Below are 16,601 nucleotides of genomic sequence, written 5' to 3' on the forward strand. Positions count from 1 at the left end.
TGGAGGGAAAACGTCTAGCACCCAGAGAAAAATCCACACGACCACAGGGAGAACATGCGAACTCCAAATATACAGGCGTCAGGGTCGGGATCGAACCCGCGACCGCCTGTATACCAGGCGAGGTAGTTAACATCTGCCCCTGCTGAGCAAAGGCCTCCCCCAATCTCTTCCATCCCCTCCTCTCCTCGGCCGCTCCTCTCCAGCCGCGACGTCTGAACTCTGCGACGTCGCCTCCCCGCTCCTACTGCTGCTGCCGTCTCTTCCGGCGTCTCCCTCTCCGCCTTGTGCCGTCGCTCGGCCTCCTCCACTGCGTAGTTCACCACAGCTCGGCTGCGTGCGCGACGCCGATTTGCGCGCGTGCAGGTGACCTGAAGGACCGCGCGTACATCGCCGACGTGGCCCGGGCCTTCAACGCCTCGGTCACGATCCTCAACGCCTCGCGCAGCGACACGGCCACCTACCGCTGCGAGGTCCTGGCCACGCAGGACGCCAAGTCCTTCGACGAGATCGAGATCAACCTGGTCGTGCAAGGTGCGCCGCGCCCGCGCCGCCGCTCCGTGTTTTATATTTTTTTTTTGCGGCCGCGTAGGTTTCCCTGCAAATTTGCAACGCGCGCAGTTTTAGTTCGCTGTCGGACAGAGGGAGATCGATGCAGTGGCGCGGGGAACTACAAACCTTGCGGGGAATGCAGCCTGAACCGTACGGTTGCCCAATAGTTGCCCGAGCTCTGTGGCCCTATCCTGGGATGTTTGGCCAACTCCGTGGCGAGTGTTCACGCACGTGGGAGGAACCCGGAGTGCCTGGAGAGAACCTACGCGTGCGAGGGGCCTAATGCTCACTCCCCATGCCGATGAAAACGAATGGAAATTAATCCACCTTGCTGTACTGCCATCAAACCGTGGTAAGCCGGGAGATGCTGCACGGCGCTCCGGTGCGTGTTGTGGTTGTGCCGCGCGATGTCTGATGGGTCGTACCACGTGCTGTGATGGTCAGCATACTGTACTTGCAATCGATCTCCCGGCAGTATAAATGTTTACGCCACTAGATCGCCGCATGTGGTGCCAAGATGGTAACATCCTCGCCTGTTAAACAGGAGCTCGTGGGTTTTATCCTGACCCTGATTCCTTCATATTTGGACTTAGCGTGTTCTGCCTGTGGTTTTACCGTCCACATTTAGAATCAACATCACGTGTTTAGAGTATGTGGCTGCTAGAAATGTCGCCCTGATAAGCCACTTCGTTGAGCCATTATTTGTGGCCAGGTCGTTTCTGAAAAAGAGCTGCATAGCTCAGTGGGCCTTACTTGGTAAAACAACAAGTGAGTAGGTGGGCCACGCTCCAGTGGGGCTCTCTGGATAGAGCTCCCTTTAGCGGAGGCCCCTTGTGCCATCATTGGCGCAAGCGAGCAATTGCAGGGCTACGCCTTTTCCACCTCTTGTTGTTTCTTCGTCAATGCCGCCATGCATGGCACTCTTCTTTATAACCTCTAACATTTAGAAATTCCCAGGCATGGTCCCGCGGCGCTTTGCTTTGTTGGCGTTCCGTCGCATTGCCGGGTCTACGTCGCGTTGCCGGCTCTGCGTCGCGTTGCCGGCGTTATGTCGCGTTGCCGGTGTTATGTCGCGTTGCCGGCTCTGCGTTGCGTTGCTGGCATTACGACGCTTTGTCGGCGTTCCGTCACGTTGACGGCATTGATTCTGCTCTTTGCTGTCGCCGGCGCTCGGCAGTGAAGCCCGTGACGCCACGATGCGTGGTGCCAACTGCGGTCACCACCGGGCGCTCTACCGAGCTGCTGTGCCAGGAGTCGGAGGGCTTCCCCATCTCCACGTACCAGTGGTTCCGCAACGGCGATCAGGTGCCCCTCGACCCCAAGAGCAGCCTCAAGTTCTCCAACTCCTCGTACCGCCTCAACGTCAACACCGGCAGCCTGGTACGGGGAGGCCCGTCGCGACCCCTTCGCTCGAGGGGCGCAGTGGGCGGCGCGCTATCGGAAAGGGTCACGAGTTCAAATCAGGGTTGGGGTTTCACTCGACCCAATGTCCCACGAGTGCCGCTCTGTGACAAATTCAACATCGGTTGTGTTTTGGATGGACGCACTCCCGCCATAAGAATGCAGAATTTCCACCAATGGCTCGGCTATAAATGGGAGGTGAGCCCTGTCCGCCTGCTCATTTTGCACAGGAAATTGCTCGGCCGTAAGGATGAGCCACGTTTCTGCGCTCGCTGACGCGCTGGTGTGGTCCGTGCACGTGACGCCCCTGTGGGGCGAGGCGGGCACCGGCTCGATGTGCGCGAGTCCTCGATGTCTGCGCGCCCCCTGCGGCCGTGACCGTACTTGCGGTGCCACGGGAGGGGCTCTGCTCTCGGTGGCGAGATGTGAACTGCTTCTCCTGGTATGCAGGAGGTCGTGGGTTCGATCCCGACCCTGATGCCTGTATATTTGCATGTCTCTCTCTCTCTGTCTCTCTCTCTCCCCATGGTCGTGTGGATTTTTCTCCGTGTCCTCCGGTCTTTCCTTACACATTTTGAATCAACACGCATTCAGAGTATTCGCCTGTAAATTTCCACGTGATCAGCCACTTAGTTGGCTTAGTTTGTGGCCAGGTAGTTTCTAAAAAAGAGCTGTATAGCAGCTCAGTCGGCCTTACCTGGTAAGATAAAAATAGGTTCAAATAGTTCAGTGGTTTGGCGGTGGCGCGGACCAGCAGTGGCATTCCCGCCTCTTGTTGTAGGGATTGGCGGTTCGAATCCCACAGGCTGCCCTGGTCATTACTGTGGGAGTACTGCACATAACAAAAATTCACGCTGTCCGCTTCGACGCCATTTATAAACAGGAGGCCGCTGCGTGCCGGTGTCACGGTCGAAATTTTGGCAAATTAGAAAAAAATGTTGGGTGAAACTACTGCAGACAGACCGTGTCTGTGAAACGCAGCAGTGAGGGCCTTGCGACGACCGCCCCCGGAAGAGCGCGTGCTAAGTCAGTCCCAGCGGCAGGGAAGGGCACGTGTGTGAACCGTCACGTCTAACCCCCCCTCCTCTCCTTCCACGTATGTACGCAGACGTTCAGCGGCGTGCGCCCCATGGACACGGGGAACTACTACTGCGTGGCCTCCAACCCCGCGGGGAGCGCCCAGTGCTCGGCACAGCACATGGAAGTCAGTAAGTGTCCGCAACCTCCAGTTAGCAGAGTTGGCCATGTAACGGTGCGAAAGAGAAGTTCAACGTACATACACACACATACGTACGTCAGCAGCATCTCTGTGTATCCCGCCTGACTGTGCCAGGCCGCGCGACTCTCATGCTGCGTTCCCACAGTCACTGGATAGCGAGCCAGTTCGGTTCGTGAGACACACCACTGAGTGGGTTCGACACAGATTCCCACGGTCGCCTTCAAGTCTATACCGACCCAGAGTTTGATTACCAAAACATTTTAACTGATGTCCCTCCCCGCACGCACGCGCTCACACGGAGGCCTCGCCACGCCGGCCTTTCGCAGGGATCGCGTTTTGGCCGTATCATGACGGTCCTCTGGAGTCTCGTTCCCTCGGCTCGCAGCTCTTCTCTGGCCGAGGGAGGCGTTTTGACCTGCAGGGTGGTTGATGGACGCGGGGCACGGCTGGGACAAAATAGCCGCTGGGACAAGACAGTCTCTCTGCCAGACTGCCGAGGTGGATCTAGAATTTTCCCGAAACTTCAGATAAAAAATAATATGTCCCGACATATATAAACAAAACCATCGATGTACCTCTCTGGTGAATATTAATGAAATACCAATTTTTGGGATTCTCAAGGTGGGGGAAGGGGACAACCTCCCCTATCTACACAGCCCCCCCCCCGCCATCCTCCCCTCCTCCTTGGATCTGCCACTGGTAGACCGAGTGCCACACATTGGGGCGAAGAATCAATGAGTGACGTCAATGGAAATAGCAAACCAACCATGGTATAGTGGCAATAGAAGAATGATTGGGTTGTTAGGTTGTTGGGTTCTGACTGACCACCCGCGAGCGAGTCGCCCGGTGAGGCCCAGCGGTTGCTGGATCACAGAGCACCCCCCCCTGCTGCTGCGCTGCGTCGGTGCGAGCCCCCCCCTCCCCCCCCCCCTCCCCCCCTCCGGGGCCGCCCCGGGCGGCGTGGCCCAGCGAGCGCCTCCACGAGATCCTCACGGGCGACTTGCGCCTCGCAGATGACCTGAACGTGGGCGCCATCGTCGCGGCCGTGATCGTGGTGGTGCTGGTGGTGGCGCTGTGCGGAATTGCCGTCTGGTGGGCTCACAAGATGGGCTACTTCAAAAGTAAGCGCGGCCCGTCGGGTGACGCGTGACGCGCGGCGCTGTGGCCACCGCTGAGAGCCTGTGCACCCCCCTACCCCCCCTCTTCTTCCCCCCCCCCCCCGCTCCCTCCACTTTTTTTATTAAGTTCGTTTTCCCCTCCCCTCCCCACGCACCCCGCTCGCGGTCCCCACTCGGTGGCTTAGCGGCGAGCCCAATCTCTCCCCTTCTCTTAACCCAGGTGCACGGCGTTTGGGACTATGTCCGCGGAGTTTCTGTACCCCCGCCAGGGCTCCTATTGAAACAAACAAACAAATTATGCATAAATTAGCCTGCGCACGCCTTAGCGAGCTGTTTGGCTCCCGGCACTCGGAGCAAAACTTCGAACGTGGTGCCGACGCTGCACGACCTGGCGAAGCGGCGGGGGGAGCGCCGAGTGCCGTTTAACCGCCGAATCCTTTCACGTTCCGAGATGTCTGCAAGTTGCAGGGCGGGCGTCCCGTTCACCGCTGATTCTCGGAGCGCTGGAGCGGCTTGGCGTTAATGTTATTTAGAGAGGCGTGGCAGCGCCGCCCTTTTTAAGGACATTGCACTCATTGCAGAGAAGCGTGGCGACACGACCGCACTCTACGATAGCCGGCGCCGAACTGTGCCACAAGCCCTCCCACGTGACCTTGCGGGAGACTCGGTACTGAAGATATAGGGGATAAAGTTAGTAAAAAATGTATTCTAATTCCGTGCCAATGATGTACACGTACATCATCATTTCCCGCACTTCCGATTAGCACGGTTGGCTACGTACGGTGCTAAATAAGTTCAACATACATACATCGGAATGTACGTTATCAGAATGCAATTGGAAGAAAAACTGATGACGTATGTCATTGGAATGGGAAAGCGTTTAATGGACGTTTGATGAGCCACCATAACGGTTGTCGTCACCTCCCTTGGGGGGGGTGGGGGAGGGGGGGGCCACACAGTTTGACGGATGTGACACGAGGCCGCTTGGCCACGAACTTGGTGAGCTGCCGCCAGCCTGTGCCCGCGTGCCAGTGTCGGTGCTGTGCGCACAAATCCATTCATCGCCGGTGATGCCATCATGTTGGCTGCACGTCAACGTTGCCTCTGCCGAGTGGTGACTTCACGACATTATTTGGCTGCAATTCTGCCATGTCCTACCCAGCCGGTTACCTCTGTGAGAACCGAATTAATTAACCTCGTACTTACAGAGGAATTGCCTACATTGTAGACCGTTGTACTTACAGAGGAATTGCCTACGTTGTAGACCGTTGCTACATACGACCACAGGTTTTAGTTGGAATCCAGAAATGGGATAGCGTTGCATTGTGTCGGTCATTAATTTACAACATTGTGTTTTGTTTTCCCTCCCCATTTTCCAGAACACAAGGCTTCTTCAAGGTAAGATCTTCCTGTCGCAGCAGTGTGCCGTGCACGTACACACACATACATACATGTACACACACGTACATACACGTACACATGTGTACATACACGTATGTAGTGACATTGAATGAGTCACTAGCGCGTGGCGCTAGCAGATTGGTAGACAATGGGCAAGCAGCCCGCTCTTCCAGTTGGACCCGTGGGCCAAGCTCGGAGCCTTCTGGGGGATCCAGAGGGGGGCGTGGCCGAGGGCAGAGCCTGGCCACGCCGGGGAGTATAAAAGGCGAGCTCCGACTCACAGTCGGGGCTGCTGCTATCGGGAATGGAACTTGTCGTGCTGCTGTCGTCGTGGTCTTCGCCTCTTCAAGCTGTGGGTCTGGAAGCATGTTGGCTGTCCCGACCCGGTATGGAGTTGTCTCCTATAGCTGTGAGAGCCGGAATAAACAAGAGGGATAACGCCTCATACTAGTGTCTCTGAATTAGTAGACTACACATACACGTACGAACACGCACACAAACCTACATAAACGTACATACACGTACACACACATACAACAACAACCGCCATTCGCCACTAAGTGGCGCTGACGTCACCACGACGCTTGTGCCATGCCATGTGCACCTTGAGGCCACTTGAAGTGTCGAATGCCCACTGGTAGGAGGTCACGGGGCAGACCCAGGTGCCACGGGTCGACTGACTGAGATGACCGAGATGACTGGCTGATGCACCACCTGTGCCCCCTGCACACACATACAACAACAACCGCCATTCGTCACTAAGTGGCGGTGACGTCACCACGACGCTTGTGCCAGGCCATGTGCACCTGGCCTGGCACACACACACACACATATACGCACACACACGCATACACATACACACATGCATACACATACACACACGCACACACACGTACATACACGCATCCAAACTTCGCAGTCAAGCAGCAGTTGCACGCTTCGCTGTTCGAGGGACGGCGTGTTCGCGACAACTTCACATTCACTGGCACAGAAACTCAACTAAAGTTAGTTTTTTATTTACCAGGTAAGGCCCACTGAGCTATGCAGCTCTTTCTCAGACGCGACCTGGCCACTATCACAAACGATAGCTCAACGAAGTAGCTCGTCATCACCTAGATATGTATAGCAGCCACATACTCTAAACACGTGACGTTGATTCTAAATGTGGAGGGGAAAACCGGAAGACCCAGAGAAAAATCCACGCGACCACGGGGAGAACATGCAGACTCCAAATATACAGCAGCAGGCGTCAGGGTCGGGATTAAACCCACGACCTCCTGTATACCAGGCGAGGTAGTTAACTGCTCGCCACCTCCACGCCTACTGTGTCACCTTCTCAACGCTCGCGTGAGAGTCCACTGAACAGACTGTGCCTGGAATAGATGTAATGATTATCACCCCATTACCTTCTTAACCATTTCATCACGATAATATTATTATCACATGTTAAGTTTATGATCACCGCAACATTAAACGACAGGTCTCAGAGCATATGGTGCTGATTGTATTCTGAACGTAGGAAATGTACGCAATATGAACCGGGATTCATCTCTTGAAAGCGGATTGCCCTTGTTGCGTTGTTTCCCTTTTCAAAATCATATCATCGTGCAATGAGTGTCTCCTTATTAATATAAATTCTGAGTTAAGTCATTGATTCATTTTATTATTTTTCATTTGTGTAACAGTATCAAGTATTCTTTGGACCAAGTGTCAGTTGCATATTTAATGACTGGCACTCTTGTTTTAATTATATAAATAAGAGACTTGTTTGTATAAAAAAGTGTGTTTGTGTGTCGTTTAACGGTGTGTGTCAAATTAATTTGTTAAATACGAGATGTCAAAGAATCTGGACAATAATGCTGGCTTCTGTCATTGTGTTTGTTCAGCTTACCAATCACACACGAGACGAACCAAATACAGAATTACAATAAATGACAGGCACCTTCCAGCACGACAGGGAGTGCAGTGTGCAGTGTGCAAGGCTCAGAGCACCTAAAGCAGTAGTGCCTCAATAAACTCGCGCAATGGAGCGCGAGATGTTAACTACCTCGCCTGGCGTGCAGGAGCTCGTGGGTTTGATCCCAACTCTGACGCCTGCTGCTGTATACTGGAGTTTGCGTGCCTCTCCCGGTGGTCTCGGGGATTTTTTTCCTGGAGCTCCGGTTTTTCCCTCCACATTTAGCAACACGCGTTTGCATCTTCGATTAGTGTGGCTGGCTATGTACAGTGCGAAAGAAGTTCATCATATAGCACATACATACAAACATACGTTTAGAGTATTTGGCTGCTATACATTTCCGCGTAATAAGCCACTTCGTTGAGCTGTCATGTGGCCAGGCCACTTCAGAAAAAGATCTGCATATAGCAAGGTGGGCATTACCTGGTAATATATAAAAAAAAGTTTTAGTTTGGGTGGTGAAATCACCGTTCCTTTTTGGGCACGATGTCGCGCCCGTGCAATTAGCCGCTGGTTCTCCTCCGTGTGCTCCTCTGAGATCCTCAACGGCGCCTCCGGGCGGCCAGAGCCAGTGGCGACCTACTTACCTGGCTATTTGTGTTTAATACCAGTCCTCGTTCTTTAAAGTTTTGCAGCAAACTTTCTTTTTTGGCAAAACTATTTCGATTTCTTTAAAGGGATATGGTGTGAAGAAGAAAAAAACCCCTACATAATGTGATGAGTTATTTAGAGAGAAACTGGCGTGGCCTATAAATGCGAGCGCTGGGGAAGCAATAGGTGCCTACCCACAGCACTGGCGCTAGCATGTAAGTATGTTGAACTCCATTTGTATGTATGTATGTGGAACTTTTTTCGCACCGTAACGTAGCCAACTGTGTTAATCGCAGGTGCGGGGGAAGGACAACAATCTAAACAAAAAGAAAGTGAATGCAGAGATTAATATTATTGGTTCTTTCGGTAAAATCACGTAGAAGGGAAATAATAAAAAATTCTTTTATATTTTTATTATTTTATTATTTCCCTTCTACGTGACTTTACAGAAAGAACCAAGAATATAAAAAGAAAGTTCTAAATAAGTAAATTTTCAATTGTGGTTGTAGGCATGTACAATGAAGAGCGGTGGCACAGCGGCTCGCAACTGGTGCCGCGATTGTAGAAACCTGGGCTTCATTCCAGGCCAAATATAACATTTAGTGGCAATTTGTATCTGAACGTGTCACGAGCCGCTTCTCAGGTCGACTCAGCCTTGAACGAACGAGTTTCCGCTGCGGTCCGGTGAGCATCGGCGTGGGCAGTGCCCCCTCCCCCCCCCACTCCGTTGCGTGAATAGGCGCTCGCTAACGGAGCTGCCCTCCGCGTGGGCGTTGTACGCGCCTCCAGATACAGGTCTCCGCCGGACGCCCGCGGGAGAGGCTCCCTGCATTCCAAATCCAGACCTGCGGACGACGAGGTGCGTGCCCCCCCTCCCGTCCCTTCCCCTCCCCCCGATAGCCTCACAGCGAGCGCTTCGCTCCTTCCCCTGGAACTGGAGCGCCGCGGTGGCTAGGAGATGTTAACTACCTCGCCTGGTATGCAGGATGTCGTGGGTTCGATCCCGACCCTGACGCCTGCAGTATATTTGGAGTTTGCGTGTCTCTCTTCCCGTGTTCGCGTGGATTATTATTACAATCAACACGCATTTACAGTATTTGGCTGCTGCTATAAATGGGTATGGCCAACTTACAGATTGTGTACAAGCTTCCGATTGCAATATTCATCGTCATTTAAATTGAACTCGCCATCTTGTATGACAGTTCTAAAGAAGAGTATCAGGTATCCCAACTGTTGCTGCGATTTAAACAATGTTTTTGTATTTTGTCTTTTTTTTTCAGGGAGATTTCCGTCACAAGTCCTCGTTTGTCATCTAAGCCACAACAGCTGGGAATTTCCTGCGGAACTCATTATAATTATTTTCTTTCTTTTTTCCTTTTAGAAAAAGGGAATTTTCTTTTTGAAAGGAACTCGATGAATCTTAACGTAACGCTTTCTCCTTTTTGTTTTTGTACTAACGTAGATGAGTTACATTGAGCTTCACGGCGCACTAGACGATGAGAGGGTTGTCGACTAGAATAGGAGGAGGCAACGCGAACCACGGCCGCCCCACATCTGCCTACGACGTGACGTTGCACTGGAAGACTTTTTATGCGCGAGGAGGAGGTGGAGGCGGTGGTGGTGTGTCGTTTCAGAGATGCGAGAGCGGCCCTCCGGCACGCGATTGCTGGCCGTGCCATGGCTGGGTTTCCGCCATCGAGCTGCGCTAGGCGAGAGCGGCCGCACGTATTATTATTGTTGTTGTTCGGCACACGACGGTCCGACATTTCGCTTCCTCAAGGACGCTGCGGGAGGAAACGTCGGACATCGTGCCGGGCAACGCACCGTGCAACCTTAAAACGTGTCCGAGTGCTATGGTCGGGGGGAAACTAAAAACTCAAACCACCGCCTGGCCAAAATTATTTCCTGTGGCAGGTATTTACAACTTTTTGAGGTTCACCACCAGCCATAGGCACGTGATGGTCACTGAGATTGTTGTGGAAGGGAGTTTTAGTGTCAACACGTTTTTCTATTCCCATGCGGCTGTGTTTGTAGACAGTCTGCAGGCACCGGAGTCTGGTGGATGCTGCTGTGGCGGTAAAAATTTCGCGTTTGATGTCTTCTCGTCGTCGGCAGCGCAGAGTCGTTATAAACGTCGCCCCACTTGAAACTTTTAGAGCCTTGACAGTAACGCAAATAATCGAGGTTCAGCCGCAGCTCCACCCTCCACTGCGTGCCGAGGCCGCTCGCAAAACCAAACAAGTTGAACTTCTTTTGCACCGTACGTAGCCGACCGTGCTCATCGGAGGCACCACGCCAACGTCAGTATTTCCCACGCGCCATTCCTCGCACCCCGCCGCCCACCTCTGCAACTTGCCCTCGGTTACACCTTGCACGCGCCCGCTGATCGGTGAATGGCTCGCCCGGACGATGAGTAACGGTGAACGCTGGGGCACCGGGCGGACTACGTTTGTGTGGGGGGCCCCAGGGCTGTTCTAGTTTGGGGGTAGGGGGGCCCTCTTTGTCTCTCTTCAATTCCTTGCCCTGACCGCTTCGCCCGCCACCCATGCACGATGCGGCACAAATCCGGCTTTATTCACCTCGGTTATTTAACTTCTAGTTTTTTTTTAAAGTAACATACAAGTTATAGAGCTAAATAAAAGTTCAAATTTAAAAAAAACTCTTAAAATTTCAGCGCATGACCGTTGGTGGCATATTCTCCAGATGATAAGACTCGCTTTTTTACCTGTAATTTAAAGAAAAAGTTAGGGTTGCATCTTATAGTGTGTGTCGTTCGTTTGTGACACTGGGCACGAGTTTGGGGCATGTCTTAACTTTCCAGAGTGTCTTATAGTCCGCAAAATACGGTCTTTACACCGATTTATGCTCCAAGACCACCTGTAGGATCTATCGCAGCGCCGTGGGTTTGCGCTTATATAGCTGGGGTGTGGGGGGCCTCATTCAAGGCCCTGGGGCCGCGGCCCCTGAAGCCTCTCGGTGAACCGGGCCTTGGGTCCGGGACTCGCAGCGTGCGGGAGACGCTGCCTCGTCGCCCGCCCGTGCCCGTCCTGGCGGTGTCGCGCCGGCGAGGCTGCTCGCTGGCGCGTGCCCAACGACACTGGCACATCGCTCGCGTCCTCCTCCTCCGCTGCTGCTGCTGCGTCTACCGCCCTAGCCCGGTGCGTCGTCCCGTTAGTCAAGAATGTAAAACCCCTCGCCGGGGTGCGGGTTTGGGTGAAGTCGTGGCACGCTTTCACGAAGGCAAAGTGTTTGCATATGAGATTACTGACGCCCGCCCGCTCCACCGGTGCCATGTTTGTGAAGGAGATTATTAACGACGTTTATCCTGCCCGCTGGCTGGCGCTCGGGATGCGCTCAGAGGAACATAATCGCGTGCAAATTGTTTTACCATCACATTCTCTTTGATATATATGCACTGTAGAGTGTAATCGCTGTAACGTTAATCTTCGATCACGCGGGCCCCGCCTGCCCGATGCAACCCCAAAATATTGGAATTGCGACGGCTCGGAATTCAAGAAGAAATGGTATTTGCACACCGCTGCACGGATGATGCAACGTTGCGACCGACTAGGTTAACTGAAGTTGACGAACACCTTTGGCCGTACCGGGATCAGTCGCCCTTTGTTAACCACGGAGGCGGCTTCGCCTTTGGCTTGCTCAAGATCAGCCGTTGGCTCGCAGGAACGTCTTCGTCGTTTATTTCCAGCGCTCTCAATCTCGTCACATCTCGATCTCGTCACATCTCGATCTCGTCATATCTCGGAAGCTAAGCAGGATTTTTTTGAGCCTGGATATCCGCTTGTTCGCCGTGCATAACAGGTGTTATAGACTGCAAGAGGGGGGGGGGGCAAACGTCATGCCCAAAAAAGGGTCGTGCAGCCAAAATGCATTTGTGTACTGTACTTCTATGCTCTATGCCTTCACCGATCAGTGCTGACCAGCGTGGTGAAGTACGGCCCTGTAATGCCCACTAACCTGCACGGCATGGGGAGGCCCTCATCCAGCAGCGAATTGACAAAGAGCTGTACACAAGTACGCACATAACAGACTACATTTGAAATCCTTCATCGCGAACTGAATATTCTTGCCACGGTGGCGAGATGTTAACTACCTCGCCTGGTATACAGGAGGTTGTGGGTTCGATCCCGACCCTGACGCCTGCTGTATATTTAGAGTTTGCGTGTCTCTCACCCCGTGGTCGCGTGGATGTTTCTCCGGGTCCTCCGGTCTTCCTCAATCCATTTTGAATCAACATCACGCGTTTAGAGAATAATTGCCAGCTAGAAATTGTACACGTGATGACCGGCGACTTTGTTGAGCTATCATTTGTGGCCAGGTCGCTTCTGAGAAAGACCTCTGTAGCTCCAAATCAGAATCTTTATTTAGACTGCAGTGGGCTATGAAGCTCTTTCTCACAGATGTCCAGTATGGGCGGGTCAGCAAGTTACAACACCAATGCAAAATACCTGCTAACATTAAAATAGTTGAATAGTGTTTTTTTTTAATCAAACTATAAAAATATAGTTTAAATCTGAGAAGTCAATTCAGTTGACGTCCCAACCAGGGGCGCGCAGCGGCGCGTCGGAAGAGCCATTACGGCTTGACCGCGAAAACCTGCGCGGTGGTCTCCTTGCGTCCAACGACGTAGCGTGGGCACAGCGGCTGGCACGCACGCGGGCACGACCCGGCATGATCGCGCCCGCGTTGTGTCGGGCACTTTGCGCGTGTGCGCCGCTGAGCTCCGACGTGGCCATCTTCATTCCCGAGCGTCGCAAACGTCGTCGCACCAGTGATGGTGACGGGCGCGTTCTCTACGATGGCACAAAGCTCGCGTCTCCGCTCGCTGCCGCTGCAACTTAACGGCTGCTCACTCTGCCGTGCCGCCGCTGGTCTTCACGGTGCCAGATTTGTCCGCCGCTGCGGCATAATGGCTTTTGGCCTGGGCCCTTGGTTGGCGGGTGGGCGGGCGACATCTGCGTTATTCCCCTTGCATTGTCTTATGAAGGCGTTCGCGCCTCGCGAGCCACAAACCTCCATCCAGTTGGTAGATGCGGAGGACTGACACCACGTGGCCAAACCTCGGCCCGCTCCTCGCGCCGCATATCCTCGCGTGTGCTTGGCCTTGGCGTGAGCTGGGAGTGCGCGTGAGGTGAGAGTGCGCGTGAGCTTGTTTACAAGAGAGGCGTCTGTCTGTGGCGACCAGTGGCCTCAAGCTTTTGGCGGCAGTCGAGATTTGTGCAAAAACACGAGAAATAACTGCCCCCAGTCCTGTAGCCCGGTTTCCATGTTAATTGATTGGATAGGAAAAGTGGACATTTGAATATCCAAATATGCCATTTTGTCCACGATTACACTAATTATCGCAAAACGGCCACCTCTGCCCACCAACGCGCCGCGGGATAACCGATCATTACAAGACGCACGCTCATGAGTCTCACAAATGCCAATAAAATTATATTCAATTATCCTTCAAGGCTTCCCAAAAAATACACCTACATACATTTGAAATGTCTAGGCAAAAATAATGAGGTATATGCAGGACATGGGTATACACTGTCATTTTTTTTACAAAAAAAACCTTGCATTGTTTAAAATTCAAATTAAGAATTCCCATAATTATATTTAAGCGAATGCCAACATTTGAAAATATTATTTACGGAAACCTAGCTGGTGTTAAAACGGTCGGCCGTAATGTTTAATTTGACGTTTGCAGAGTGAAACTAGTCCCATTGAGTGTGAGAATGCCGAAGCAGATGAAGCCATCTGCCTGACGAGAGAGAAAATCTGGTGTCACTTTTTTTCCTCTCCTCTCGCTTTAGCCCTTGGGCTGCAGTCTCCTTTTTTGTTGGGTGGCGGTGCTCGGAGTGAAGTATTTAATTTGGAGAATTTTTTTAATCTTTTTATACACAGTGGCGTGTAATGTGTGAGTTAAAGCCATATTACCGGAGCGCGCCTGCTGCGGGCAGGAAAGGAGGGGGTGTGCTATCAACGTTTCTGGCGACTGCCAATACCTATTTTCCCACTGCACAACCGAGCCGTGCCGAGGCCGTTTCCGAGCCAGCCCAGCACGGCTCAGGACTCATCGAGTTATTTTTCCACTGCAGAAAGCCGAGCCGTGCTGCTGACGTCACACACAACGTACGTGCCACTAAACTAAGCAAGTTTTTTTTACCAGCTTCTGAAAGAAGGGCAGATAAACAGATGCGATTATGGCCAGGTAACTATTGGTGAACTATTAAAAACTTTTTTTCACCAGGTAAGGCCCACCGAGCTGCTATATAGCTCTTTTTCAGAAGCGTTCTGGCCACAAATGATAGCTCAACGAAGCGGCTCATGTGGACATTTATAGCAGCCAAATACTCTTAAACGCGTATTTTTAAATGTGGGGGGGAAAAAACTGGACGACCCGGAGAAAAATCCATGCTACTACAGAGAGAACATGAAACTCTAAATATACAGGTGTTTGGGTTGGGATCGGGATTGAACCCACGACCTGGAAACCAGGCGAGGCAGTCAACATCTCGCCACCGTGGCGCCCTGCCCCTGGCCTTGTTTGGCCCTGAGTCAAGATTCAGATGTCCTCTCGTGAGGCCAGCGTATCACGGTTTAGTTCCGCCTCGGCCAGTAGGAAAACACTGGGAACCGTGAGAGCCCTGCGCTGCCTCGGCTCGGATGTGCCAGTGGAAACGGGGTACAAAAGTGTCATTTTTGGCCAATTTCGAGTCATGTTTAAACAAATTTGAAGTCAAGGGCACGTATTTCAGTATTGCTTTCTTTAAACGTCTACTGTTTTTTTAAGAAGGCAACTTGCAGTATATCTGCTGGAGGAATTTTTTCTATAAATACAAGCCATTGAATAGAACGGTATCCAAGATGCGCTGCATCGCATTTTTCTGAACAGCGCAGTCCGACTAAATCGGCGGTTTCCTGCCTGCGAACTCGCGGCCAGGAGTGCGATGTTGAGTAATTGCGGTTGATTTGAGGGTACAGGTGAGGGGACAGGTGAGGGTACAGGTGAGGGTACAGGTGAGAGCCCTGGGCTCTGTGACTCTGCGAGAGTCACTGACGGCCGGCCCCTGCCACGGTCTAAACATCCCACTGAGTGTGAGTCTTGCTGAACGTTTGAAACCACGACGGGTGCATGGCAGAGAGGAGGGCGGGCGGGGTGGGGGGGGGTCTGTTTACGGCTGCATAAATCCAGTGTTATCCGCGGCTTGAACGTGCACCATGTCTGACTCGCGACGCTAAGAGTGCCAGAAGTGGACCGGGGACACGCGGCGAATTCTATGTGGCGATGAGGGGGGGGGGGCGCTCTTAAATAAGTTGCCCCAGCCGCTGCAAACCCCCAGAGGGCGGGAGCATCCCCGTTGGCGGCGTGTACTTTGCCATCGCTGCCTCTCGTGAGCGCCCCTCCAGAGAGTGATTTGGCCTCCTCTTCCGAGTGCTGACCGGATGTGTTGGAGGAGCCGGGGGGGGGGGGGTTGCTGCGGGCTTCTGCTGGCCTAGCGAGCCGAGCCTTTCCGCTGCCCCCACAGCTGCTGCTCCCTCGCCTTCGCTGGCTCGCCAGTACACCAACATGGCCACCTCAAGACGACCACCTCAAGATGACAGCCTCTCTGGCATTTTCGAGGAGAGCCCGGCCCGCCACGCATTGTGAAATGGCGCAGCTTCTTTTATTCGTGCGTTTTGCAAAGTTCTGTAAATGCTAATCACGTTTTTACATGCTGAAATGTATTTTGTAGTAAACACTATAGATGCTAATACGTGTTTACATGTGTACTTTGTATTAATAAAAAAAATCAACTTTAACAACAAGGGCCTTGCGTCGAATACCTCAATTAGCCGGAATTCATGGATAGCGGACTTATTTGAAACATATCCCACCTAAAGGATGAGATGGCGGGTACAAGGGGCCGAACTGAGGTTTCTCCGCACGGTAACCCGGGAGAGCCTCGGAGTCGAGTCGCGCTGCTCCTCCAGATCGAGAGGAGCCAGTTGGGGTGGTTCGGGCACCTGGTCAGGATGCCCCCCGGTAGACTCCCCCTGGAACCCTACCAGGATCGTCTCACTGGGCGAAGACCCCGGGGCCGGCACAGGACACGCTGCTGCTGCTGCTGGCGGGGCTGTGTCGCTCGGCTGGCCTGGGGACGCCTGGGAATTCCCCAGGAAGAGCTGGAGGTCTGGACCGAACGAACGAACATATCTGGCAGAAATTGTACAGGGACATGATGGGCTGCCGGGCGCGTGGGGCGTGGAATCTGACAGAAGTGAAAACGGAAGGGCGACAATTTTTGAAGATGCTGTCTGAGCTGGGATTGCCACCTCTGGAACTCCAAAAAAGCAGGGACATATCAAGGGAAGCTCA

At 52.9% G+C, this 16,601-nt stretch overlaps 1 protein-coding gene across 1 annotated transcript in view; it reads left to right on the forward strand.

Moving 5' to 3' along the window:
• The window catches only part of JAM3 (junctional adhesion molecule 3), a 79,359-nt gene extending 63,314 nt beyond the window's left edge, over positions 1-16,045 (forward strand). Inside the window, exons 4-10 of the mRNA XM_078608259.1 lie at positions 364-531; positions 1,727-1,929; positions 3,059-3,158; positions 4,183-4,290; positions 5,667-5,685; positions 9,026-9,095; positions 9,517-16,045. Coding sequence (XP_078464385.1) covers positions 364-531; positions 1,727-1,929; positions 3,059-3,158; positions 4,183-4,290; positions 5,667-5,685; positions 9,026-9,095; positions 9,517-9,552 — 704 coding nt within the window. The 3' untranslated portion in view covers positions 9,553-16,045. The remainder of the gene's footprint in view (positions 1-363; positions 532-1,726; positions 1,930-3,058; positions 3,159-4,182; positions 4,291-5,666; positions 5,686-9,025; positions 9,096-9,516) is intronic.
• The last annotated feature ends 556 nt before the right edge of the window (positions 16,046-16,601 follow it).

Source organism: Lampetra planeri, chromosome 29 (assembly GCF_965212315.1).
Source record: "Lampetra planeri chromosome 29, kcLamPlan1.2.h2, whole genome shotgun sequence".
In the NCBI taxonomy this organism is placed as follows: domain Eukaryota; kingdom Metazoa; phylum Chordata; class Hyperoartia; order Petromyzontiformes; family Petromyzontidae; genus Lampetra; species Lampetra planeri.